The following is a 25,147-nucleotide window of genomic DNA, read 5'->3' on the forward strand; positions in this document are numbered from 1 at the left end:
GCACAGATCCAGAGGCAGAGCCCAATGGTGGCCCAAGCAATTGGTTCTCAGCTTTTTAGAGACCTGGCTGGCTCAGTACCTCTCAATTTTCATTCATGCCCACCACCCTCTATGTTCTATGTATCCAATACCAACCAAAAAGGTTTGGATACAAGCTTGACTTTCTGGAAGTTAGACCATGGGCATTCTGCATTCACCCTTGGGCATTCTGCAATCCACCACCCTCACACCCTTTCCTCCTGGCCCAGCTCAGGGTCACTGGCCTAAACTGAATCCCTATAGCCATTAGAGGAGGGTTTTTACTAGAGTTCTGAGCCTGGGACTTGAAGAGATAAAGGAGTTTTCAAGTGATTTGGATGAGGTATAATACAACTGGAACAAGGTTGGCCTATAAAAAAACATTCTTCTAAAGAAAATATAGCCTATGCAGTCAAATAACCTTCTTATCACCAAGGTCACAAGTCTTTAGAATTAAAATAAGTATTCTATTTCCAGGTCATTAAATGATTGTTTTTTGGTGTTTGGTGACTCAAGACTTTATGAGGATGCAATGGGCCAACATATGTGTCTATATGGGCAAAACTTGTAAATGGGTACCAGAACACAGAAAAGTGGACACTTTGCTAGGACATTGCCCCAAGAGCATTCTTTCAGACACGGTCTCAGCTCCTGGCTATAGGAGCTGTAGGCAAGTTTCTTCCCTTCGCTAAGCCTCTGAACCTTATCTGTAAGGGACTAAGCAGAGCCTGCCATACCCAGTTCTGTTGTATCCCAGAGCTGTTGTGAGGGAGGGCCCGATGTCATAACTAACAGGTGGGAGTGGACTTTGTAGGCTTCAAGTATTGAGCACATGTGAGGGCTTATTTCCCCACCCAGAGGAGAACCGGGATACAAAGGAGGAAATCCCTGTGTCCTGTATTTCATTGTCAATGGGGAGGCTCAGAAAATATTTCATCTACTAAAATCCACGGGGGATCATAGGTATCCCTGAGTCAGAGGTGAAGCAAAAGGAGGCAAAAGAGGTAAATATCATAAACAGAATCTTGAGCAGAATTATTAATAATAATTTTAAAGCATGTAGTGTCTATCTTTTGAGAAAATGTTGAGTAGATATTAATCTTTATAACAACTCTGGAAAGTGCAAACTATTATTATCTCCAGTTTACTGTCAAAGAAACTGAGGGCCAGAAAGGGTAAGTCATTTATCCAAAGTCACAAAGCTAGTAAATGGCGAGCCAAGATTTAAATCCTAGGCTGTCTGATAAGAAAGCTATTTTCTGCTCGCATTATTCTGCTCCTGACCCCAAGAGGACTATTGGTGGAGCACATAATAATGTTAACAGTATGTTCTTTATGCATAGCCACTCACTTAATGCTCAGTCCAACCCATTGTATAGAAGAGAATACTGAGACACAAAGAAGTTAAGTCACTTATCTAAAGCCACTCTAATGCTGGAATATGAACCTGGCATCTGGTTCTGGAGCCTGTAGCCACTTCCCCATGCTGCATTTTAGGTCAGACCAGTGGTCGGTAAACTCTTTGGCCCCTTAAGTGTGGCTCTTCCACAAAATACTACAGCCTGGGCGAGTCTATTTTGAAGAAGTGGAGTTAGAAGAAATTGAAGTTTAAAAAATTTGGCTCTCAAAAGAACTTTCAATCATTGTTCTGTTGATATTTGGCTCTGTTGACTAATGAGTCTGCAGACCACTGAGCCAGACCATATTCCCCAGGTGTTGGCTTGAAGGAGTCACTGTCTATATGAAAGATGAAACAGAGGGCCGAAAACCAGAATTACAGGCTTTATTAGATGAGAAGGACCCTGTGGGGCTGCCTGGAAAGGGGGAGTAGCAACACTTGCAGAGGGAACAGGCCTTTTGAGGGGAGGAATGGGAAGGGATGGAGCTTAGGGTGCTTGGCATGAGCTGATTGGTAGTTTCATATAAGGCACATGATTAGGCATTTAGGTACTTAGGAATCAAGGGCTTAGGTTATTTGGCAGGTGCTGATTGGTGGTTCAATGTATAGTCCATATAAGGTGCTTGGTTAGGTGCTCGGGAATGTCCATGCAGCAGGTGCAGTTTACATCATACTCCATCCATCAATTGGGGGAAGGGAGAATCTATCACCATATAGGGTACCACCCAGCACCTCCTCTGTAGGCTGAAACCAGCATTTCTTCTCCAGGAGCCTCAAACTACTATGCTCACCTCTTAAGAAAGTCCAGCCAAGCAGAAGCAAACTCAGCCTGACAGAGGCAAGGAAGGGGGAGGGTAGTGAAAAGAATGTGGCCTCTGGCATCAGATAAACCTGAATTGAAATCTTGGCTTTAGAAATTACTTTGTGACCTTGAGCAACTCACCAAACTTCTCTGGATGTCAGTGTCCTACTGCTAAGGGCCGTTGTGAGAAGTAAATGAAATGACTATGTAGAAACATGAATTATATACTCTAAAGTGCTCTTGAAGGTTAGTTGTAATTATTGTTCTATAGGGCTCAGTTCCTCCGCCCAGGCTGTGCCTAAGCAGTGACTCAGAGAAGTGGGCTTTAGAAATGCTAATACCCTGCGTGAGTGACAGGTCGCAGACAATGGAGGAGGGCTTTGTGAAGGAAGCAGCTAGGCTTGGGAGCAGCTCCCCACGTGGGAGCCAACTGGTGGAGGGGGTGACGGGGGGTGGGGAGAGGGGGGCGGGGCTGGGGGATTTGGCCAGGGGAGCCTTTCCCAGCAGAGGGGATAGAGATTCTGCTAATTGGAAGGGGCTGGAGCTGCAGAAGCAGGAAGGGGGAAGGGATTACCTGCGGTAGCCCGCTGCCCAGGGCGGGGCTCCCAAGAGGAGATCTGCCAGGAGTGGGGATGGGGCCATAAGGGAGCCTTGGGCTTGGGGCCAGAGGTCGAAGGCCAACTGAGCTGGACACGCAGAGATAAAGGGTGAGGGAGTTGGGAAAAAAGGCCCTGGGCCAGGGCTGGCTGGGGGTGGGGACAGAGCACGGTGTTTTGAGTTGGACAATTCTTGGTAGGGAAGATGTGATAACTAGTTTCTAAACACAGCTCAAATCCTGACCTTCTGGGTTGACCTGGGATTCAGGCTCCCAGGAGTGTGTGTGTGTGTGTGTGTGTGTGTGTGTGTGTGTGTGTGTGTGTGTGAGTTTGTGTGTGTGAGTTTGTGTGTGTGTGTGTGTGTGTGTGTGTGTGTGATGGGCTGGCTGAGGAGAGGCAGGAGCTGGGTCCTTAACCTTCTCCTTGTCCCCCTCCTTCTCCTCTCCATCTCTTCCCCCTCTTCTTCTCCCCTCAGACTTCTCCCTTTGCCATCCCCTCCCCCTGCCCCATGAAGGCTGTTTTTGTTCCTCCTCCTGGCCTAGCCCCCGAGGTGTGCAAACAGGAAGGACCTCTCCCCAAGCCGTGAGTAAGGAGGGAAAAATGAGGTGTTGAAAAGATGACAAGTCGCCCTGTCAGAGCTCACCTTGGCAGGGAGCAGGCAGCAGGGGCTGGCGGGTGGTGGGAGGGGGTCTACCCTGGAAGTCAGCCTATATGTGCCCAGAGCCAGGCAAGCTGATCCTCAACAAGCAGGCACTGTGTGTGTATTTGTTTGGTTTAGAAAAGTCCCCCCCCAAAAAAAAAAAAAAATTCCCACCATCAAAGATCCCTTCCTTTCCTTCCCAGTAGGAAGAGTAAAGGCCGCTGGGCCAGCAGTTTAGAGTATGATTGAAGGGGGCAGGTCATTAGGAGGGAGCTGGGCAGGAAGTCCAAATCCCTCTTCTAAGCTCCAACCCCTGTGCCCTACAGCCTCCTGGACATCTCCTTCATGTCTTAAAAGCACCTCAAACTCGATATCCTAAACGGAATTCATCAATGCCTCTCTCCCACCCCTGCATTCTGACCCTCCTATAGGATCCCAATCTCAGTAAATGACCTCATCATCCAGTCACCCAAAAGCCCAAATCTTGGGAATCATCCCAAACTTCCTCATATCCCCAATTGGGTCAGTCTCTAATCTAGTCAGTCTGGTCAGTTCTTTTATCTCTCCAGTCTATCTTTTCTCCCCCTCCCCATGGCTGACACCCTTTTAGTTTCATGCATTCACTCATTTAACAACTATTTATTAAGCACCTACTATGTGCCAAGCACTGTGCTAGCCATTCAGCTGTGAACAAATCAGATCTGGCTCAAGCTCCTGAGGAATTTTGTGTCAAATGTGGCTGGGCTCACTACAGTAGGGTGGGGCTGACTAAAACTCTTCCTTCCAGGGCATAATGGATACAAGCAGTGATTCTGGAGCCAGCCTGCCTGGGTTTGGATTCTGATTCTACCACTTATAGCTATGTGGCCTTGGACAAATCACTAAATCTGTCTGTGTTTTTATTTTCTTACAGGGAAAATGAGTGTGATTATAGCACCTACCTCATAGAGGTACTCAAAGGATTAAATATGATCAATATTTTAAAGTGCAAGCTAAGAGTTCTGTTAGCATCACTATTTTTATTAAGTACTAGCTATACCCAGCCACGTGTTGCTGTGGCTCAGTCTGGTTAAATGAAAAAGAAAGAAAAGAGAAAGTGCACGTTTCTAATATGTTTAATTTCACAATGCTTGTGGGTATACAATATTTTTTGCTGTTCTATTGCCTGTGCAGATATAGAAGTTTTCTGGTTTGTCAACTCTAGAACATGCAACATATAATTGTCCATGTGAAAAGCAATCCGTGTCTAGAGCTAAACCACACAATTCTAAAGATTGGCCCTGAGCTTTGTTGATGATGATTGCAAACGTCAATTGAATTAGGAATTGCAATCTCTTAAATTGAAATGGCATATCTGTTGGAATCAGGAATGTAAGGAATGAGGACACCTTCACCTTTGAAAGGTCCTGTCAAGATTGTAGCTTCTATGACATTGCCCATTAATTTTTTTTTTTTTTTTACTACAAGCTGCGTGCCATTACAAAGCTTTGGCTGGTTGATATTTCGCAACATAATTGGCACATCGATTTTCAATTGCAGTATGTGTGGTGGCATCCCTGGCAGATTGAGTGAATTCAAAAATTCTGTTGGATAAGTAGCAGCTTCATCTGCTTCCACAACAGTGTCAACGGACTTGTATGTGACTGCCTCATTTTAAATGTTAGACTGAATAATACTGTTAAGTTCATAGACGTCTTTGTTCTTGGCCGCAAGAATAGCTCCTTCATTCAGCCAATCGTGATTCTTATAATTGGTTGGAATATTGGGAAATGCTTTTTCAACCAGTTCTTCTTTTCACGTCACTAAATTGCAGAAGTTATGAGGCAATGAAATTCGTCCTGAGGTCAGATCAATGGGCACCTTTCTGTACCCAATTCCCAGCAATTGATGTGAGAATACCTCAGCTGATCAATCGTTTTGCAGCTGAACACGCATATTTGTAGTTAATTTTAATGTCTTTACGTGTCACCACAAAGTAGAGTATTTCAGGCAAGCATTTATTTTGTCCGCTAGTGTCAATCGAGGAATTACAGGTGCATGTCTGAAATCTCCCGCAAGCAATATTAATGCATTCCCAAATGGTCTGATGTTTCCATGCAAATCTTGCAATGATCAATCAAGAGCCTCAAGAGCCTCGAGTGATTTTTTGTGCGCCATTGTGCATTCATCCCAAAGAGTAAGTTTGCATTTCTGCAATACTTTTGCCATGTCGGATGCTTTGGAAATGTTGCACGTGGGAGTGTCAATGAATTGCATGTTCAATGGCAATTTCAAAGCATATTGAGCAGTTCTTCCACCTGGTAGCAATGTCGCAGCTATTCCAGATGATGAAAGAGCTAAGGCATGTCATTTTGGGATTGAATTGCTGCCAGAATCAATCTAATTAGGAAAGTTTTACCAGTTCCTCCTGGTGCATCTAAGAAGAAGATTTCTCCAACCCCGTTATTGACAGTTTGCATTATTTGATTGTAAATGCCTTTTTGCTCAAGTGTTAGCTTAGGAATATTTGATTGCACATATGACAAAAGATCACCTATGTTGTAATTTTGTTCATGACACAATTCTACATCGAACATAGCAGCAGCAGATTGATTTGGTGATGGCATTCCCAATTGATTTCGAACTTTGTTTGCGATTTCTAAGCACAAATCTTCAACCAATATCAACATTGAAATGGGATCATAAAATATTTAGTATAGTATATGTTGCTTTTATGTCCAACAGATGGCGCTGTTTTTCAAAAAAGCATGTTTTTACCTGTCACAGGTGTGACATCTACATAATAGTATGTATAAGGTATATAAAAACACTCATATATTCAAATGCAATGTTGTGTCAAAATTTCAAAGCAATCGGTTGAGAACTTTTGGAGATTTAAGATTTTGAACAAATGGACATTTACATTTTTATTTATATAGATAGAGTGAATCAAGGCCTGATGATAAACAAAGTTATAGGAGCCCAGAGGGAGGCCTGCCTGGGAGGCAAGGGGTTGGATCACAAGGATCTTGCAGAAGGTGCTTGCAATGACTCGTCAAGAAGTCAGTATGGAAAATCCAAGACAGCCCTTATTAGCTTGAGTAGGTCATTTCCCTTTCTGAGCCTAGGTTTCTTAAGGATAGCAGTTAACAAGTATTGAGAGCTTAATAAGCTCAACTGCTCTCCTCACTTCAACTGCTCTCCTCAAAGGGAGCTACTACCCTGTTTCCCCGAAAATAAGACAGTGTCTTATATTAATTTTTTCTCCCAAAGTTGAGCTAGGTCTTATTTTCAGGGGATGTTTTATCTTTCCATGAGCTAGGTCTTATTTTCGGAGGATGTCTTATTTTCGGGGAAACACGGTATTATTTAACTCCCATATTATTGGTGAGAAAAAAGAGACACAGAGAGGTTAAGGCATTTGCCTAAGGTCACAGAGCAAGTGAAATGAAGAGCTAGGACCTGAAAGAAGTACCTTTGAGACTAGTGATCAAAGGACCTTCCTATATACCTTTTGTGAAAATTACACAATACATTTCTAGAAGTGTTTGATATCAGGCTGGCCCACTGCCCAGGGAGGACTGTCTCCAGGCTGTAGGTTCCAGTCCTGGGCAGAGGCCACAAAGGCTGGACCAGCAAGAGAAAGCCTGGGCCTCAGGAGTCTAACTGGACCTGATGAGTGTCAGAGTTTCAGGGACAGGTCGGAACCCCAGGTCAGAAACAGGCCTTAAGGTTAAGTCTGACTAAAAGCCCTGGGGATTCAAAACTCTGAGATTGCATGAGGTCAGAGACCATCTTGGTCATCTCTGGATTCCCCAGTGCTGCATAAAGGGAAGCAATTAATAAATATAGGAAGAAAATGCCAATTCTAGAGTCTCCCCTTCATACTGCCACTGTACTAGTCCTGCATGTAATCTTCACAGCAGTCCCACAAGGTTATCATCCCCATTTTATTGAGGATTCAAGACCTAGAGTTAATAAGTAGTCAAGTGGCTCTTTGAACACAAAGAAGAGAAAAAGAAAAAAATATCCCATCCCATCCATGGCAGAGAAGGAAGGGACATTTTACCACTCCAGGTCCACACCCCTCTGGTGATAGTGGGCTTTGCCACTTCTACCTCAGACCGCCCACTTACAGCCCATGAACCAGCTCTACCTCTATAACTCCCACACTAGCTCAGGATTTGGAGTCTGTCAGATCCATCAGAAAATGTGTATGTTCTAGGCTTTGGCTGACAGCCCAGACTGGGGCCACAGAGTCCCCCACCCCTCACTGGCCTGACCCCGGCACCCTAGAACTCCTCCTCTTGGGAACAAGCAATCAGCAGGAACTTATGACCCCCACAAACCCAGATGAGTTCCATCCAGGGCAGCCACTCTTCTAGCTGAGAGAACTCTGGCCAATCCTTGGGCTTTTCTTTCCATAGTGCCTAGCCTGTGAGGGAGGAGTCAATGCGGCAGCCATGCCTAATCAGGCGGAGCCTCTAACACAGAAGCTCCTTCATCTAGGCCTGAGGAGAGGGTCACACTGGGGCTTGGGGAGGGGCCAGAGCAGACACAGAGCCCATCCAGCCAGGACAGCCCACATTCCTGACTGGGCCTGGAGGGGTGGACATGCTCCACAGGAAGCCAAGCCCTTCACCAAGAGGGGTTTCAGCCACCATCTGTGCACACAGACAGCGGTGAGCTAAGAATCTCAGCCGGCAGAGTCAATTGCACAGGAAAAAAATAGCAAACATTTTGCTTCCTCCTCCTCCCTCCCCCTCTTGCCACACTCTGCTTCCAAAGGGAATGTTGCACTCCCTGTTAAGTATTTTTCTCCAGACCGGGCGAGTCACCCAGACAGAGCCTTGCTAAGTTGCTGAAGAGATAACGATGTGTGTAGAGGGGGTCTTTCCACCAGGGACTAGGGGGTTTTCTTCTGAGCCCTGCACTCCTGCTGCTCCAGCCCAGAGAAAGAGAGCCAGGAGAAATGGGAAAAACCAACAACCATCATCCCCTGATGCTTATATAGCAGATTTTGTCCATCCATTATTTAATTTGCTCAGTCCAACCACCCTATGACATGGGGGTTCTTTTGTCCCATTTTATAAATAAGCAAACTGAGGCTAAAAAAGAGTATGTGCCTTGCTCAACACTCACAGTTAATTAACATGAGAACTGTTTCTTTTTTTTAAAAATTATTTTTATTGATTTCAGAGAAGAAGGGAGAGGGAGAGAGAGAGATAGAAACATCAATGATGAGAGAGAATCATTGATTGGCTGCCTCCTGCACGCCCCCAACTGGGGATCAAGCCCACAGCCCAGGAAAGTGTCCTTGCTCAGAATCGAACCCAAGACCCTTCAGTCCACAGGCCAACACTCTACCCACTGAGCAAACCAGCCAGGGTAGCATGAAAACTGTTTCAATGGCAGGTCTTTCCAATAGCCCCACTGATCAGGACTGGGTAGTTGCCAGGACCTGCCTGGCCTCCCTCCGGAAGAGCCAGCCTTCAGGGGCTTGGGTCGGTGTTCCAGTACCAGTCCAATTTTATTTTTACTTTTTCTCCCTGATCACTTGTCTGTTGAAGAGAATTTGAGAAATGTCCTCCAAATGGAAAAAAAAAATTAAATTACCTCTAATCCTCTATTGAGAGAGCACAGATAACATGATGGGGGATTTCCTGATGATCTCTCTGTTTCACACATATACAATCTGGAGGTGTCTTTCACATACCTGAGATGGTAGTGGATCTGCTCCAAGGATCTGCCCCATGTCCTCACGAGCCAGTTAGACTGTGCTTCTTCTTCTCCGTATCAGGCAAGCTTGGGCCAAAGTTTTGGTTCTCAGGGGTTCATGCACACATGCCATACTATGATACTATTTCACATACCCCCACCCCACCTTTGTTCATTCTCTCTCTCTCTCTCTCTCGCTCTCTCTCTCTCTCTCTCTCTCTCTCTATATATATATATATATATATATATATATATATATATATATATATCCCCTCCCTCCATGTCTACACACGGTTTAAAAAATAAAATTAACAAAAACTCCAGAGGGACAAACATACAGTTAAAAGTGAGGCTCCTTCTCATCCCTGACCTTAGCACCTGTTTCTTGTGTATCATTCCAGAGACATTCTAGGGATAGGCAGTATTTATGTGTATGTATGTCTTGTGAACATGTGTGATAACTGTGGCCATTGTTCTGTGCCTCATGTAACATCTTGGTTTATGGATACTCTTGCAATATAATAGCTGTGGATCTGCAGCATGCTGACTGTGGGCTGTCTAGCAAAGCATCTGGTGGCTATGCCATCGTTTATGTAAGCAGGCCCCAATGATGGACATTGAAATGCTTTTCCAGTCTCTTGCTACTACAAACAATGAAACAGTCAATATTCTTGTACAATCAACCTTGTACTTCTGCTCAGGTAGGAGAAATTTTAGTGGCATTGCTGCGTCACACAGTGTGGGGATTTTAATGAAGTCTTTTTTTCCTTAATATATTTTATTGATTTTTAACAGAGAGAAAGGGAGAGAGATAGAGAGCTAGAAACATCGATGAGAGAGAAACATCGACCAGCTGCCTCCTGCACACCCCCTACCGGGGATGTGCCCGCAACCAAGGTACATGCCCTTGACTGGAATCGAACCTGGGACCCTTCAGACTGCAGACCAACACTCTACCACTGAGCCAAACCGGCTTTGGCAAGGAATTTTAAATGTTAATTTATTTCACTAACAGCCCCTTCCAACAAACCAATTGACACTCCTACTAATAGTGCTTCAAAAGGCCCAGCCTACCCTCTCTTTCTTTACCTGGCTAATGCCTACTCATGCTTTCCAAGTGGCCTCACTCAGTATGTCTCCAGTGACAAGCCTCCTTCCCAGCATGGCAAGCCAGGATGTTTGCTCCCCGGTCACCTTGCATTTGCCTCCATGTAGCACAGCCCACAAAAGATTGCAGTCCTCTCTTTACAGGCCTGTTTCACACACCAGACTATGAGCTCATTGAGGAAAGCACTAAGCTTTATTCATCTCTTGCTGGCCATGTCCAACACTCCACAGGCAGGTCCATAAATACAAAAGTATGGCAAAAGTAGGTTTACAATCATGAGTACACGAAACACAGTTTATTCTTGTATTATTCTTTATTAATTATTGTATTATTATTTATTTGTATTATAACTGTAAGCCTACTTTTGCCCACCTTGTACTGGTTGAACTAGACTAGTTGGTTCAGATCCCCAGCTTCAAGTGCACAGTGGGCAGCAATGTTTGCTGAATGCAAGACTGATCTGGGCAGTACTTTGGGTTTGATTCCTCTGGATCCCTGGAGATTTGTCTTCAGGCCTTTGGGACGCTGTGTCTACCTTCTTTCAGGATGGCTCCCAGGCCCTGCTTCAGCAGTATTCTTCTGAGTCTATAAGAAGTCACTGTCTCCTAGTCCCCAGCTCCTATGGAAGAACCCACTCCCCATCCCAGGTCCTGATTTCTCCCCTTCTTCCCACCCTGTGTCTCTTGTCTGGGCCCCCAGGCTGCTTTTACTTGTTCTCTCTGCATGCTGCTGGGAGGTGGCAGCCTGTGCTGCTGGTGACCAGAGCACCGGAAGGGGATCTATCTGGAGCTGGTCTGGGCTCTTCTGCTGAGGACCAGACCTCCACCTACTCCTCCCTGGGGCTGGGAGGGTTGCTGAGAAGACACCCCTGCTGCCCTCCCCCACCAAGAACACATAATATTGCTCTCTCTTCAGAACTACCACCATCTTTCTGAACCTCCTTATCATTCACCTTCTGAGTGGCTGATGTGTGGACCAAGTGACATCACTGAATGTGAAGGGGTATGGGGAAATGTTATATCAGTGTAAGGGGTGATGAGACCTCACTAACATTTGGCTACCATCTCTAAGGTAGTAAATTCTGGAGGGAGGAAATAGGGTGGGAGGCACACAGAGGCCAGCAGAAACCTGCAGTTATATACCTAGCAGCTGCAAAGTCCCATTCTGCAGAAGTGAATGTCAAGGCAGGCTAAAAGCATTGCTCAGGGGTTCAAGAACCTGACTTCCTCCATACAAGGCCTCGTCAAAGTCTGAGGCCAGGGAGAAGATGGACAAACACCCCATCATCTCTGTGTTTGTCAGAGGTTCAATCAAGGCCAAAGAGAAATGTGCTGAGGCTGGTTGCCATATATTCCTCCATCGTCAAGATGAGAATCATTTCCTAGCCACAGGCCCTGGGCCTGAGACCAGCCTCTGAACCACTGTGGACAAACAGAAAAGGGGGAAGAGGGTGATAGGATGGGAGAAAAGGGGGTTCCAGGGCCTACAAAGGCTGGAGGTGGGAGTGGGGCTAAGGCTGGGTCCAACTAACCTCGCTGGGCCAAGTCTCATGACTTCACTTGGGCTCTCTGAATACAACCCCTGCCCTGAACCTACCCTAGAAGAGGAACTCTTCATTCTGCTAGCAAGTGTTGCTGAACACTTGAGCCAAGCACTGGGTGCAATGACTATGGAAATGATCCAGACATAGGTAACTCCTGACCTCAGGGACCACAGAGATGGGACACAGAGAGGAAAGGAGCTAGGGCTATGAGAAAAATGTTTTCAGGAGCTTGCTTGTGGACAGAACTCTTTAAAGGATGGATAGAATTGACAGGACTAGAAAGAACATTTCAGGTCAGAGGTCCAGGAATAAACATAGAAGGATCTAGCGGGAATAGAGGGCTAAGAGAAGGTAGTGCCTTCGATCCGGGAAGGGTATTATGACAGTTCTGCTGCAATGCCAGCTGGGGGGGGGGACCACCTCAGGAAGCTGAAGTGCTCTCTTGTAAGATGTAGTAGCTTATGCTACAAATCAGTGACCAAAATGTGAGGCTATTTATCCAACAGTCAGAAACCAAAAAGTATAGTATGGGGGGTGGCACCTACAATGAATCTGCCAAATAACCTACTCTCAAAAATGGCTACTTTGAAAGAGAGAAGAGAGAGAGAGAGAGAGAGAGAGAGAGAGAGAGAGAGAGAGAGAGAGAGAGAGAGAGAGAGAGAGAGATAAGGAACTCGTGGACATGGACAACAGTGTGTGGTGATTGCAAGGAGGAGGAGCATGTGGAATGGAAGAGGGCATAGAGGCGATAAATGATGATGGGAAAAAATGAAGAAAGAAAAAAAGAGGGCTGCTTTGTAACAGTCCCAATGGCCTGTTCTAGAACGATGGCTCCAGGTGTCAACAATGGGTCCACTGTGCTGTAAACAGAAATTTTCTGACCTTTGGCCATTTGGGATATCTCATATGACTAGGAAAACGGGCACAAAAGTGGCCTATGGTATTGTCAAGCACCATTTAGAGTTCTTTATTACCAACAACAGAAACCAACTCTAGTTAATTTAAGCAGAACAGTTTTATTGGAAAGCCATGAGGGAGTGAGGCTTGGGAAATTTTCTGGGAGGCTGAAGAATCAGAAACTGGCAGGGACAAGGGAACTGGGCAGCCAAGGACACAGCCACATTCTGCACAGGAGCTATTGGCCACCAGCACCATCAGCTTGGACCACACTGTCATCACCACAGCAGCCTGGGAGCAAACACATGGTGACCCCGACTCCTCTGACTTCCTCCCTCCAGACTTAAGGTTCTGAACACTAGTGTTAGATGCTCTTAGCTGCGGTCCCAAGTCCCGGCCGCTCAGGGCCTGGGGCCCAGGTCTCGTTCCTTGTTGAGAGAGCCTCATCTCCAGGAAGGGCTCTCTACAGTGATAGGCTTCTCCATCACCAGCAAGGGGCTGCAGGCATTGGGGAGGAGTCTCCTTCCCTGGATTGACTAATTCAGACTCAAAGGAAAATTAGGGCTCCTGTTATGCCCGGGAGCAGGAAGACAACCAAGACCCCTGGGTGCCCCTAACCTACCTCTTCATGTGGTGCCTGTCTGGTACAGTAAAGGTTAATATTAGGCAAACCACCACAACCCCGCCCAGCAAGGGCCTCTAAGGTCACACACAGACTGTGGAGTCTCATGACAGCTGAGGTGCTGGCAGAAGTCCAAAGGGGAACACAGAATGTCTGTGGGGGACGAAGTTATAAATACCAGCTTGACCAGGTGCAGCAAAAAAGGACTGTGGCTTCTACCCATGTTTCCATACTTGCAGTGAGAGAATAATAATCTTTCGTTTTTTTTAATTGGGAATTTTTTTTTATTTTACTTATCTTGTTAATATTTATTGAAATACACTGAGACTGAAAAAAAAAATCAAGCAAATTAATTATTTCATGTTAAGAAATCAACCCCCCCCCCTTTCTCACTCTTTTCCCCTAACCCCCTGTCCCTCCCCAGAGATACCTGCTGCAATTAGTTAGCTGTGTAGCCTCTGTTTGCATTTTTGTATATAGTTTGGCTTTTATCTTACATAAAGACTGTACGTATTCTACAACATGCATTTTTCTTACTTAACATTATGTCTTGGAGTCCTCTTCGTACCAGTATATACAGTTTTTAACTGCTGTATAGTATTAATCCACACTACCCAAGTACTGAAGTCAGGCTGAAGGACAGACCCCACTTAAGATTTTGAAAGATAGCAATTCCCCAAACTGCTCTCCAAAAAGGCTGCTATGGTTTACATTCACACCAACAGCAGGAGTGTTCCATTTCTTCTCTTCCTAGCCCAAACTAGATATTATCACAAAGAAAAACCACTGCTTTCTGATGGACACAATGTTTCATTGTTGTGTTAATTTCCATGTCACTGGTTGCTGGTGAGGTTGAACATTAACCATATCCAGGCTGCTGGAGCTGAAAACAGCTCTCAGAAACTGTTGGGAGGAACATAAATGAGTACACTTCGAAAGCAGTTTGGGAACATCTAGTTTGGATGAAGATGCTCAGACCCTAAGAACCAAAAATTTTACTTGCAACCCTAAAATCCAGAAATTTCATATCCATATACTTACCCCTAGAGAAACTCACACATGTGCACAGAGATATCTGTTAGTATGTTCACTGCCACAAAATACTATGAAGAACCTACATGTCTACCAATAGGAATAGATAAATAAATTGTGGTAATTCATACAAATGAATATTTAGTATACAGCAGTTAAAATGTATGCACTAGATCAACATGTATGAAAATAACTAAATCTCAAAAACAATGTTGAGTGAAAAAAATCAAGTTGTAAAACAATACACACATTCTACCAATTATGTCAATTTAAGAATAGAAACACTACATTAGATATAGATATATGCAGATATACCTATACACACACATATACATTAATATGTACACATATGTATACACACATATATGTTTAAACAAAGACAAGAAGTAAACACACCATTTCCTGGGTAGTGCTTACCTCTGTGGAGGAAGATAAATATGACAGGTGAGGAACTTCACTTGTACCTAAAAATTATTTTTATTGGAAAGAGGGAGCTGAAATCAATATGGCCAAATGCTAGTGCCCGTTCACTATGTAGGTGGGTGCCTATATATTTTCCTCATTACTTGTCTGGCATATATTTTTCTATTCCTTTTGTGTCATTGTGTTAAGGTATATAATCCGCATACAGTTTTATATTTGTTACCCATTCCCTATGGGAGTTCCTGTTTTCTGAAAGGGGATTTTAACTCCTTCATTCCTACACTCAGTTTGAATTTACTCCTACCATTGTTCTTTCATTTTACCATGCTTTCTTGTTTCCTTCATTCCTGACAGTATTCTATATGCAGCCTTTGCCCCATAGTAGTTTTATAAACACATACTTTATTCCTACTTTTAGAAATAATTACCCTTAATTTTGCTGTTGTCAGAGTCAGTTTTTCAAGGGAAACTAGTTTTTCTACTGTTTGAAACGCCAAAAACCCTATTTTGATGCAAATGCAAGGGATCCATTTAAAAAGTCACTTAGTACCATTGTTTTAGATAAAACCAAACAATTCCACTGTAGCATGTAAAACCAAAAGAAGAACTTTAATAAGCTTTTCTGGCACTCTAATTAATTACAGGAACATTAACCCATACATGCAACAGAAATGGGGATTTATGGACATATTTAACAGATAAACTTGATATTATAATTAACAGCAACATATCTACTGAAAAAACAAATGCAACAGATTTCAATATTCAGGTTAGAAAATGCATGTTCTTTTGCAATCTTAAGTAGCATTTAGAAAGTTTAATTTTCCCTTTGTCACCTCTAAAACACAGTATGATTTTTAATGCAATCGTACACAACCGTTTCACATTTGAAATGATCACAAGAAATCAACTGATGTACTAGATTAATGGACTGATTGGTTTCATTGCAATTGTTAATTCTGAGAGGGATCCTGCAGTATTCTGGATTTTAGATGGGGAAAATCAATAGACCAGGAGGAAAGAGCCTTGGTCTTAAAGCTGGGGAGGGAACATGCAGCGGCACACAGGGCAAGTGCCAGACTTCTGAAGCCAGATGGACACGCATGGCTTGTGGAAAAAGTGGTGGCATGGCAGCTCAGTTGCCATCTCCCCCTTCACATATTCACTGCAACATATGGGGCAACACATTTCTTGCCCTATTGCACTGTGGTCTTCACTGATGATGATCTCAGGAAGATTGTCGATGCTCTCCTTGCTTGCTGGTGGATTGGCCACCTCCACGTCCACTGCAAGAGACTCCAAGTGTGCGAGGGCCGTTTCCATTGCCTGTGCCAGGCGTTCTTCAAGTGCCATATATGTGAGGAACTGAGGATCCACGTAGGAAATGGCTTCGGCCACACCCAACCCATCTGCAAATCCATCAAAGAGGCTCCAATCCACTTCTAGGTCTTCACTCACGCTGGAGTCATCTTCCAGGTTGTTGTTGCCATCCAGCATGAAGACCCCAGGATGCAGAAACTCCTGACCAGAATCATTATCCTCCTCACTGCTGCTCTCATTTTCAACTTCTCCTTCTTCCGGCAATGCCTGCTCCACTTCTTGAGGAGCTGGTTTTTGAACTTCTTTGACTTCATTGCTGACATTGCTGCCAGTGATGGCACTAGCACTGGGACTGGCACTAGCATTGGGGCTGGCACTAGCACTGGGGCTGGCACTAGCACTGGGGCTAGCACCAGCGTTGACAATCACTCCAGTATTCACTCTGGCTGGCTCAGGCTCATGCTCTTCTTTCCCCGGTAGAGTCTCCCAGCTTTCGCCATTGGACGATGGGTTTTTCTCTTCATGCTTCTGCTGCTTTGCATCTTCATCGCAATATTTCTTCTCATCATTGACTCTCCAGAAGTCATGGTCAGCCATGGTACATCGCCGTCTTGGCACCTTTTCTGGCTTCACTTGGTCGTTCCTGGCTTCCCTCTCGTTCTCAGGATACTTCGGCTCAGAGTAGCCACTTGAACTCTCGCCTCTGCCTCTCCTTGCCCGGCTGCCCAAGTGGCCCTCACCAGTGATGGCAGTGTCCCTCCACCTGGAAGTACTGTGTGGCATCTCATCATCATCATCAGTATCAAAAAATATTTTTGGTTTCACGCAGTTTGGACTGTCCAGATTTCTGATTTTGGGCCTCACCACTGGTTCCTCTGCAGGCTTAGGGATATTTTCCCCACCAGCACGAACAATCACAGGACCCCTGCTGGGACGCACAGGTACATTCTGCTCCTGTCTGTCCCTATCCAGGCTGTCGCCTTTTGTAACCAATTTCGTGTCAGCAGCAGAGGTCTGAGGAGCCATGCTCTTTTGCTGCAGGAACTCAGCTCTGCCAGTAGAGCATATCACTGTAGGGGCTGGGTCAAGCTCCTTTCTCACATCACTGTTAAAACTAGAGAACTGGGGGGGCACACCAACCAAAGACCTTGCCCCTTTCTCTGGGTCATACAGCTTATCGCCTTTAAACTTGCCAGCTTTCCCTCTCACTGGCACTCGCTCCACAGGCCCAGCCCCCTCCTCCTCGCTATCATCTGCCCCAAAAGAGTCATTATGTCCATAAGCCATTCCTCTTCTGCTACCCAGACCCCTGTACTCTCTGGGAGGGTACCTGGAGTAGTCCTCATTATCAACATTCAGGCTGCTTCCTGAATTCTCACTGTCATCCCAACGATGACGATTGGTGGAAAATGGCGATCGGCTCCTCTTGGTGGTTTGACTGGGGGCTGATCTGTGCATTGGGACTTCAGAAGTCGTCTTTCTCTGGCTGGAAATCCTTTCCTGCTGGCTCGTGGGTGGCCTGAAACTGACATAGGCATGCATTCTTTCATACCTCCTTCCTGTATGGGACTGATACCCTGCTGCTGGCTTTGGCCAAAAAGGCTTGCTAGATTCCTGACCCACTGCTCTGACTTAGGAGGGTTTACAATAAAGCTGGGGCTCAAGTGGAAAGGCTCCTGCTTCCTATACACATTTTGGAGATGGGAAGGTCAAATCAGTTCAGAATAAAGGAGCAGGGAGATTTCTTTCTACTTCAGCAGGCAGGTAACAGAAGTAATAAGGGGCCTTTAAAATTAGTTTCACTTTTTTTTAAAGCCTGGAGTAGCATTCCAGTGACTGTCAGGTGTAGACTGGAATACATTTTAATGTTGGCAAAATCATTACAAAACTAGGTTTGTAGGAAAGTGAAACTGAGGGGAGAATCTGACAGAAGATGAGGAGGGGTGACTGGACGCTGGGTGGGTGGGTGAAGAACTGTGGAATTGTGCCAACATGGGAAAAGGAAAGACTGCTGTGGGTTTTTATGGAGTGTCTGCATTTTTATGAGCCCTGCAGACATACGAGAGAATTGTGAATTGGAATAGGGTAGAAAATATAGATCACTGTGTGTGCATTGAGTGCATACGGGTCTATCAGAAGCAGAGGGACAGGTGGAAGGGGAATAGCAATCATGCAATGGAGAGATGGCTATGTTTGTAGGGGGAAGGTGCAGGTGACAGTGGCATTGGGAAGAAGTGTCATAAAGAATAAGATCCATTCTGGATGTGGGTATAAAAATGACAGCTGTGGGTAGGATGGCTTCAGAGGAGAGGGGCGTGTATAAGTAGGAGAGAAACAGAATGTGCATTGTATGATTCTATTTGTGAAGAGACGCCTGGGTTTATGTTTCTGTAGCAGGCAAGGAAGGGTACCATGGCACTGGACAGGTGTGTGTGTGTGTGTGTGTGTGTGTGTGTGTGTGTGTGGTGTGTGTGTGTGTGTGTGTGTGTGTGTGTTCGTCAAAATGGAAGGCAACAGTGCACTGCAGGGACCAGAAAAAGAGGGCTGTCTGTGCACATGCGTAGTAGACAGGAGAGGGGAGCATTTGGGAGGGGTGTGTGGGGTGTATTTGTATGTAAGGGGCCTATGAAAGAGGACCCAGCATTCTGACTATATCCTTATATATGTATGTGGCCAGTCCTGGAGGGTGAGTTTATGTGTATATGCATGTGTACCTGGGGAAAGGCACTGAAGGGTATGACTGTTTGGGGATGTGTCCATGCATGCATGGGGGAAGGGCCACACAGGAACCTTGAGTCCTGGGGGAGGGGATTTCAATGGAATGTTTCTGTGTGTGCACCCACGGGTGTGCATGTGTGTGTATGTACGTGCTTGTGTGTGTCCTTGTACGCGAGAGACACGGGAGGGGGAGGGGAAGACACCAGGAGGTAGAGGGAGGGAGAAGTAAGGGGAGGGGGAGCAGGCTGCAATGTCAAAATGAGAGCCAGGAAAACATTATCGGCTCAAATAGCAAATCCAAACCAATGTGGCAGGGAAAGGGGGAAAAAAACGATGGGGGAATCGTTTTCCCCTGGGAATAATTTGGGTTTTTTTTCTAACGAAAAATATATTTACCTAAAAATCTTAACAATTTACGTTCAGCAAACCGAATGCAAAATGGGAGCTGCAAAGGGGCTGAGAAGGGAGGAGAGGCAGAGAGAGGTGGGAGAGTGCTGAGACCACTAGTCCCCTCAGTGATTAAAGCTACTTGAGTGCGGGGCCACACCACAGGAAAGGGGCTGACGATGGGGCTCCCTAACAGGCCAATGGAGGACACAGGCCTCCCACTGCAGTCAGGTCCCGAGAATGCCCCACCCCTTCCCGAGGGGCGAGCCGGAAAATCTGCGAGCTAGAGCTCCTCCAAATCCTCTCCCGGGGCCCGGCCAGTCGCCCCACCGCCCTGTCCGAATGAAAGCAGGACGTCTACAGCCTTTCACTCACCAGTCCGGACACCCTCGCGCCCTGGAGCTCTGGGACCTCCAACCGCCAAGACCGCCAAAGCCGCTGCTGCTCTGGGTCTGGCTCCTCCTCAGCCAGATAACAGCGGGCAGGCGGCGGCGGAAGTGACGGTGGCTATAGCTGGGGCCGCCCCCGAGATGTGGCGGGGGTGGCATCTGCTCTAGACAAATCAGGGTGGGCCCAAAAGCTTTATTTCATTTTAAATGATAAATTCGCCAAGGATACAGAAAAGGACAGTGAGAAATGTAACCAAGAGCCAGTTTTAACAAATGTTAACCATTTAGCCATATTCCCTTCTGTTTTTTTTTTTCTTTTTCCTTTTAATAAAATGAAATCTGCAAATTCTTTCTGATTAATTCCAATGTGAAAGTAATTATATTAATATACATCCTATTACATCTTATGGTTTGTACTGGAAGTATTAAAAACGTGAAACTATACTTAAGGTTGCAGAAATGTGTTTTATTTACCTGCTTGAGGCAAACTGAGCTGTTTACAGTAAAATTTGTTGTTATTAATCACAAAATCAAGCTACTCTATCCAAAATAAATGATCAATCATGAAACACAAGCACAGGTTCGCATTCTGGTAAACACACTGCAGTTTAAAAACATTACAGCCATTATTTTTGGGTTGATACAATTTGAACTCTGAATTTCTTTTTTTTTTAAATTGCACTTTACAATGTATCTCTAATATTTGCAACAATAGCAAATAGATTCACAACAAAAGTGAAGTTTTGTTCTGCCTGGAAATAAAATGCATAGTAGAAGAACAAGAAATTTTAGGGGTACCAACAGAATGAAAATAAGATGTATGACTTTCAAACCATTAAAACATATGTAGAATGAAGAGAAAAACTCAGTTTAAGAAAGGGCAGAACTGGGTAGAGAGGCAACAAGAATGGATGTTAAAAAAAAAGACACAGGACAGGAATAAATTCAAATATATCAGTATGCATCATGGGTTCTCCTATAAAAAAATATCATTTTGAACATTTCATTTTCAGAAATCTAGTTATATGCTGTTTATATAAATTTCACCTAAAACAAAAATAAGAATGGAAAATATGCAGCAGTTAAACACTGACAGAAAGGACAGAAGGAAAAGCATAGAAAGGGAGGGAAGGTGGAAGGAGAGGGAAGAAAACATTTTTTTAAACCTTCACCCCAGGAATGAGGATATTTCCCCATTGATTTTTAGAGAAAGTGGAAGGGGGCTGGGGGAGACGGAGAAAAAGAAGCACGGATTGAACCTGCAACATAGGTACTCTTGACAGAAAATCTAACTCACCACTCTTAGGTACTTGGGCCAACACTCTAACCACGTTCAAACCAGCTAGGGCAGAAAAAAAAAAGTTTTTTAAAAAGAAAGAAAGAGAAGGGAAAAAGGAAGAAAGAAAAGAAAGGAAGAGATATAGTAATGTTAATCTTAATATAGGAAAAATAAAGAACTCAAAATAAAAAGCATTAACGAGAACAAAATAGATTGCTTCATTTGCCAAGAAGATATAGTTGCTAAAATTTACATGCCAAATAATGTAATTTCCAAGTACATGAGGCAAAACTGTTAGAAATAAAAAGATATCAGAAAGTCTGCAATTATAGAGGGAGACTTAGCCATAGTTGTTATGGTATAGATAGATCAAATAGACTAATAAGTTAGGATATAGAGAGATTGAGCAATACAATTAATAAGATTAATAAGTTTGCTCTAATGTATATGTATTCATGTATTCAAGAAAGAATGCATTTAAAAAATATGCTTTTATTGATTTTTTTTTTTAGAGAGAGAGGGAGAAGGAAGAGATAGAAACATCAATGTGATGTGAGAGCAGAACATTGATTGGCTGCCACGTGCACTCCCCCTATGGGAGATAAAGCCCATAACCTAGGCATGTACCTTGACCAGGAATCAAACCAGCAACCTCTTGGTTAATGGGTTGACACTCAATCACTGAGTTATACTGGCCAGACAAGAAAGAATACATTTAAATTACAAATATTTAAAAATTTCAAACAAACAGAAAAGTACCTAATATAAAATGTACTTTTACACATAACTGTCACAGAGATTGAGCAAATTTTATTTTCTGCTTTTAAAGCAAAATATTACAGTTGAAGCCCTTATTTTATCCTATTCATCTTTACTTCTTTTCCCCAAAAAAGCACCACTTAGACTTCCTTCTGTCCGTATTTGCTTTTCTTTTTCTACATATGTAGATATCTGTAACCAATACACATTATAATTTTATGCAAATAGAAATAACAATCAGAAAGGATATATGCACCCCTATGTGCATAGCAGAGCAATTTACAATAGCTGAGATTTGGAAACAGCTTAAGTGCCCATCAGCAGATGAGTGGATTAGAAAATTATGGTACATCTGCACAATGGAATACTACACTGCTGTAAAAAAGAAGGAACTCTTCCCATTTGCAACAGCATGGATGAACTAGAGAGCATTATGCTAAGTGAAATTAGCCAGTCAGAAAAAGATAAATATCACATGATATCACTTATTGGTGGAATATAATGAACAACATAAACTGATGAGCAACAATAGAACCAGAGACATAGAAGCATCGAACATACTATCCAACCTATGAGGGAAGGCGGGGTGGGTGGTGAGGGTTTAAGAGATCAACCAAAGGACTTGTATGCATGCATATGAGCATAACCAATAGATATAGACAGTAGGGGGGTGAGGGTATGTGCTGGGGGGTGGAAGTGGCTGGGGAGAGGTCAATGGAGGAAAAAGAAGACCCATGTCATTCGTTAAACAATAAAGAATTTAAATTAAGAAAGTGGTGGTGCAGGAATACAATGGATTATTACTTGGCCATAAAAAAAAAAAGAATGAAATCTTAGCATTGTGACAGCATGGATGGACCTAGAGGGTATTATGCTAAGTGAAATAAATTAGACAGAGAAAGGCAAATACCATAAGATTTCATTTATTTGTGGGATCTAAAGAACAAATTAAACAAACAAAATAAAAACAGACTCATAGACACAGAGAACAGACTGGTGGTTGCCAGAGGGGAGGGGGTTTAGGGGACAGGGTGAAAAAGGTGAAGTGATTAAGAAGATAGAATGATAGAAAATAGTCATGGGGATGTAAAGTACATCATAGGGCTTTTCTGTCTGGCCACAACCACCAGTTTTGTTTCAGAGATAAGCCAAGATGGATGCTTACAAGTACATGCAGGAGCTATGGAGAAAGAAGCAATCTGATGTAATGTGCTTCCTTACCAGGGTAGACTGTTGGCACTACAGCCATCTCTCTGCACTCTACAAGGCCCTAGCCCCACCTGGTCGATAAAGCTCACAGGCTGGAATATAAGGCCAAACAAGGTTATGCCATATATTGGATTTGTGTGCACAGTGGTGGCTGCAAATACCTTGTTCCTAATGGTGCAACCTACAGCAAGCCATTGTAGTGTTAACCAGCTAAAGTTTACTTGAAGTCTTCAGTCTGATGCTGAGGAGTGAGGTAGACACCGTTGTGGGGCTGTGAGCATTCTTACTGGGTTGGTGAAGATTCCACATATAAATTATTTGAGTTATCCTCATGGATCCATTCTACAACGCTATCAGAAGGAATCCTAACACCCAAAACAGTCCACAAGCACAGGGAGATGAGAGGGTTGACATCTGAAGGCCGCAAAAGCTGTGGCCTTGGAAAGGGCCACAAATTCCACCACACTATTGGTGATTCTCCCCGTGCAGCTTGGAGAAATTTCAATACTCTCCAGCTCCACTTTGACTCCTAATATAAGTAATGTTTGTCAAATTCTTACCTAATAAACAATTTATGGCAGTCATGTCTGCTTAAAAGTGTTCTTTAATTTGTTAAAACTAGTTGCCTGTACATTGTTTCATGAATATATTATGTTAAAGTGCAATAACGTTTAAAGACTATAAGTGTGATGGTGTATCTTGTTTGTCACAAGATAAATGCTTTTGTCTTTGTTTTATCTTATTAGTGAGTTTATATGTCAGTGTTTAAAATGCTGTTTGGTATAATAGGTATAAAGTAAATTCTGTGGAAAAGGAGTGCAAAAATAAAAATAAAATGAAATACAGCATATGTAATATAATTGCAATAACTATGTATGTTGCCAGGTGAATACTATAAATATGGGGGTGTACTTTGTAAAGATATGACTGTCTAACCACTATACTGTACACCTAAAACTAATACAAAATAATATTGAATGCAAACTCTAATTGAAAAATGAAAATAAAAAAAAGAGATGGTCAAATCCTAAACAACAACAAAAAGAAAATAACACCACCTGAAAACAACTGGGGTGGATCTATTTTTCAATGATTGCCTATTATTTCATGATGTGGGTGTGCCATAATCTATTCAGCTTTCAACTACTGATAATTAGGATTTTTCAGGGGTGTTTAAATACTATGAACAATGCTTCTATACACATCTTTGTACTTATAGGTCCTTAGGTGCCAGGGCCTTCATTCATGGAATCATGTCACAAAAGTAGAATTGCTAGGTCAAATGATGCATATCTTTTTAATTTTAGTAGATGGAACCAGATTGCTTTATCCAGCATTTCCACTGGCATTGTGTGGCCCTAAATTATGGTTAACTTGACTGAAACTGGAGCAGAGATTCTTTGCCTAGGCTGGGCCAATTGGACTCCTTTCCTAAAGATTTGAAACTTGAAAGGAGACAGGGAGACCAGGAACATTGAAACTGAGTCATGTTTACATCAATTCTAAAAAAAAAAAAAAACCAGCCCAATATCTTATTTTTGCACAAGTTAGCCAGTTGAATTCTGTTGCTTGCAACCAAAAAAAACTTCCATACCCTGGGCATAGACTTAGCCCAGCTACGATCTAGACCACAGACTCAGTCCTTACCTGAGTTGAAGACTAAGGACCATTCCTGTCCCCTGCTAAGTATCTCTCTGATGGGTGCTCCTGGCTGCAATGGGGGGCAGGTGAGCCAGTGGATATATTTCAGCCAAAGGTATCCTGGGACACAAAGTTAAGGCTTCTTTCTGGCAACTAATGCTGGTGATTTTGGAGATAGGGGAATTTCTTGTGAAGAACAATTGGTAAAGTCAGAGATGTTTCGGGGCCTCTGGGTTGGAGGGAATAATGTACCCAAAGGGAACTTTGTGGGGGAGGTTGCTAGGGATCTGGTTTGCGGGGGTGGGGTGGGGTTGAGGGGCAGAGGTGAGGGCAGAGAACTCTGGTTTGGGGCAGAGCATGGATGGGAGGGCACAGGTGTCTGGAGCTGGATGGGGCTGGGCTGAGTCCCCAGCTAGAGCCTGGGTGGGTTCCAGTGAAACAGAGATCCTATGCTCCAGGTTGAGCTAAGAGGAGTTGTCATCAAGTAAGATCCAAGCCTCATCCCAGAGGCCTCATTCTTTGTCTCCACCAACTGTCTAGCAGTGTCTGAACCACTGAGATGAGTGTCCATGCTGCCTGGCCCTCTCCTATCTGTCCTGACTTCCCACAGGCTTCAAAGCCACCTGACTCCCACCTCCTTTCCTCCAATCTCCCACACCCTTCATCTT

General features: G+C 43.9%; 1 protein-coding gene and 1 pseudogene across 2 annotated transcripts; one reads left to right on the top strand and one right to left on the bottom strand.

Moving 5' to 3' along the window:
- Positions 1-15,360: 15,360 nt before the first annotated feature.
- PJA1 (praja ring finger ubiquitin ligase 1) lies at positions 15,361-19,688 on the bottom strand. Its single transcript, XM_084869644.1, has 2 exons — positions 19,578-19,688; positions 15,361-17,622 (listed from the first exon to the last, which is right to left on the bottom strand). The coding sequence occupies exon 2, from the start codon at positions 17,553-17,555 to the stop codon at positions 15,810-15,812; it is 1,746 nt and encodes a 581-aa protein (XP_084725770.1). The 5' UTR covers positions 17,556-17,622; positions 19,578-19,688; the 3' UTR covers positions 15,361-15,809.
- A 3,094-nt stretch (positions 19,689-22,782) lies between these two features.
- Positions 22,783-23,371, top strand: LOC311615470 (large ribosomal subunit protein eL15-like; annotated as a pseudogene). Its single transcript has one exon. The product of its transcript is annotated as a large ribosomal subunit protein eL15-like (transcript).
- The last annotated feature ends 1,776 nt before the right edge of the window (positions 23,372-25,147 follow it).

The sequence above is a fragment of the Pipistrellus hanaki genome (genome assembly GCF_964339955.1).
Source record: "Pipistrellus hanaki genome assembly, chromosome: X".
Lineage (NCBI taxonomy): Eukaryota > Metazoa > Chordata > Mammalia > Chiroptera > Vespertilionidae > Pipistrellus > Pipistrellus hanaki.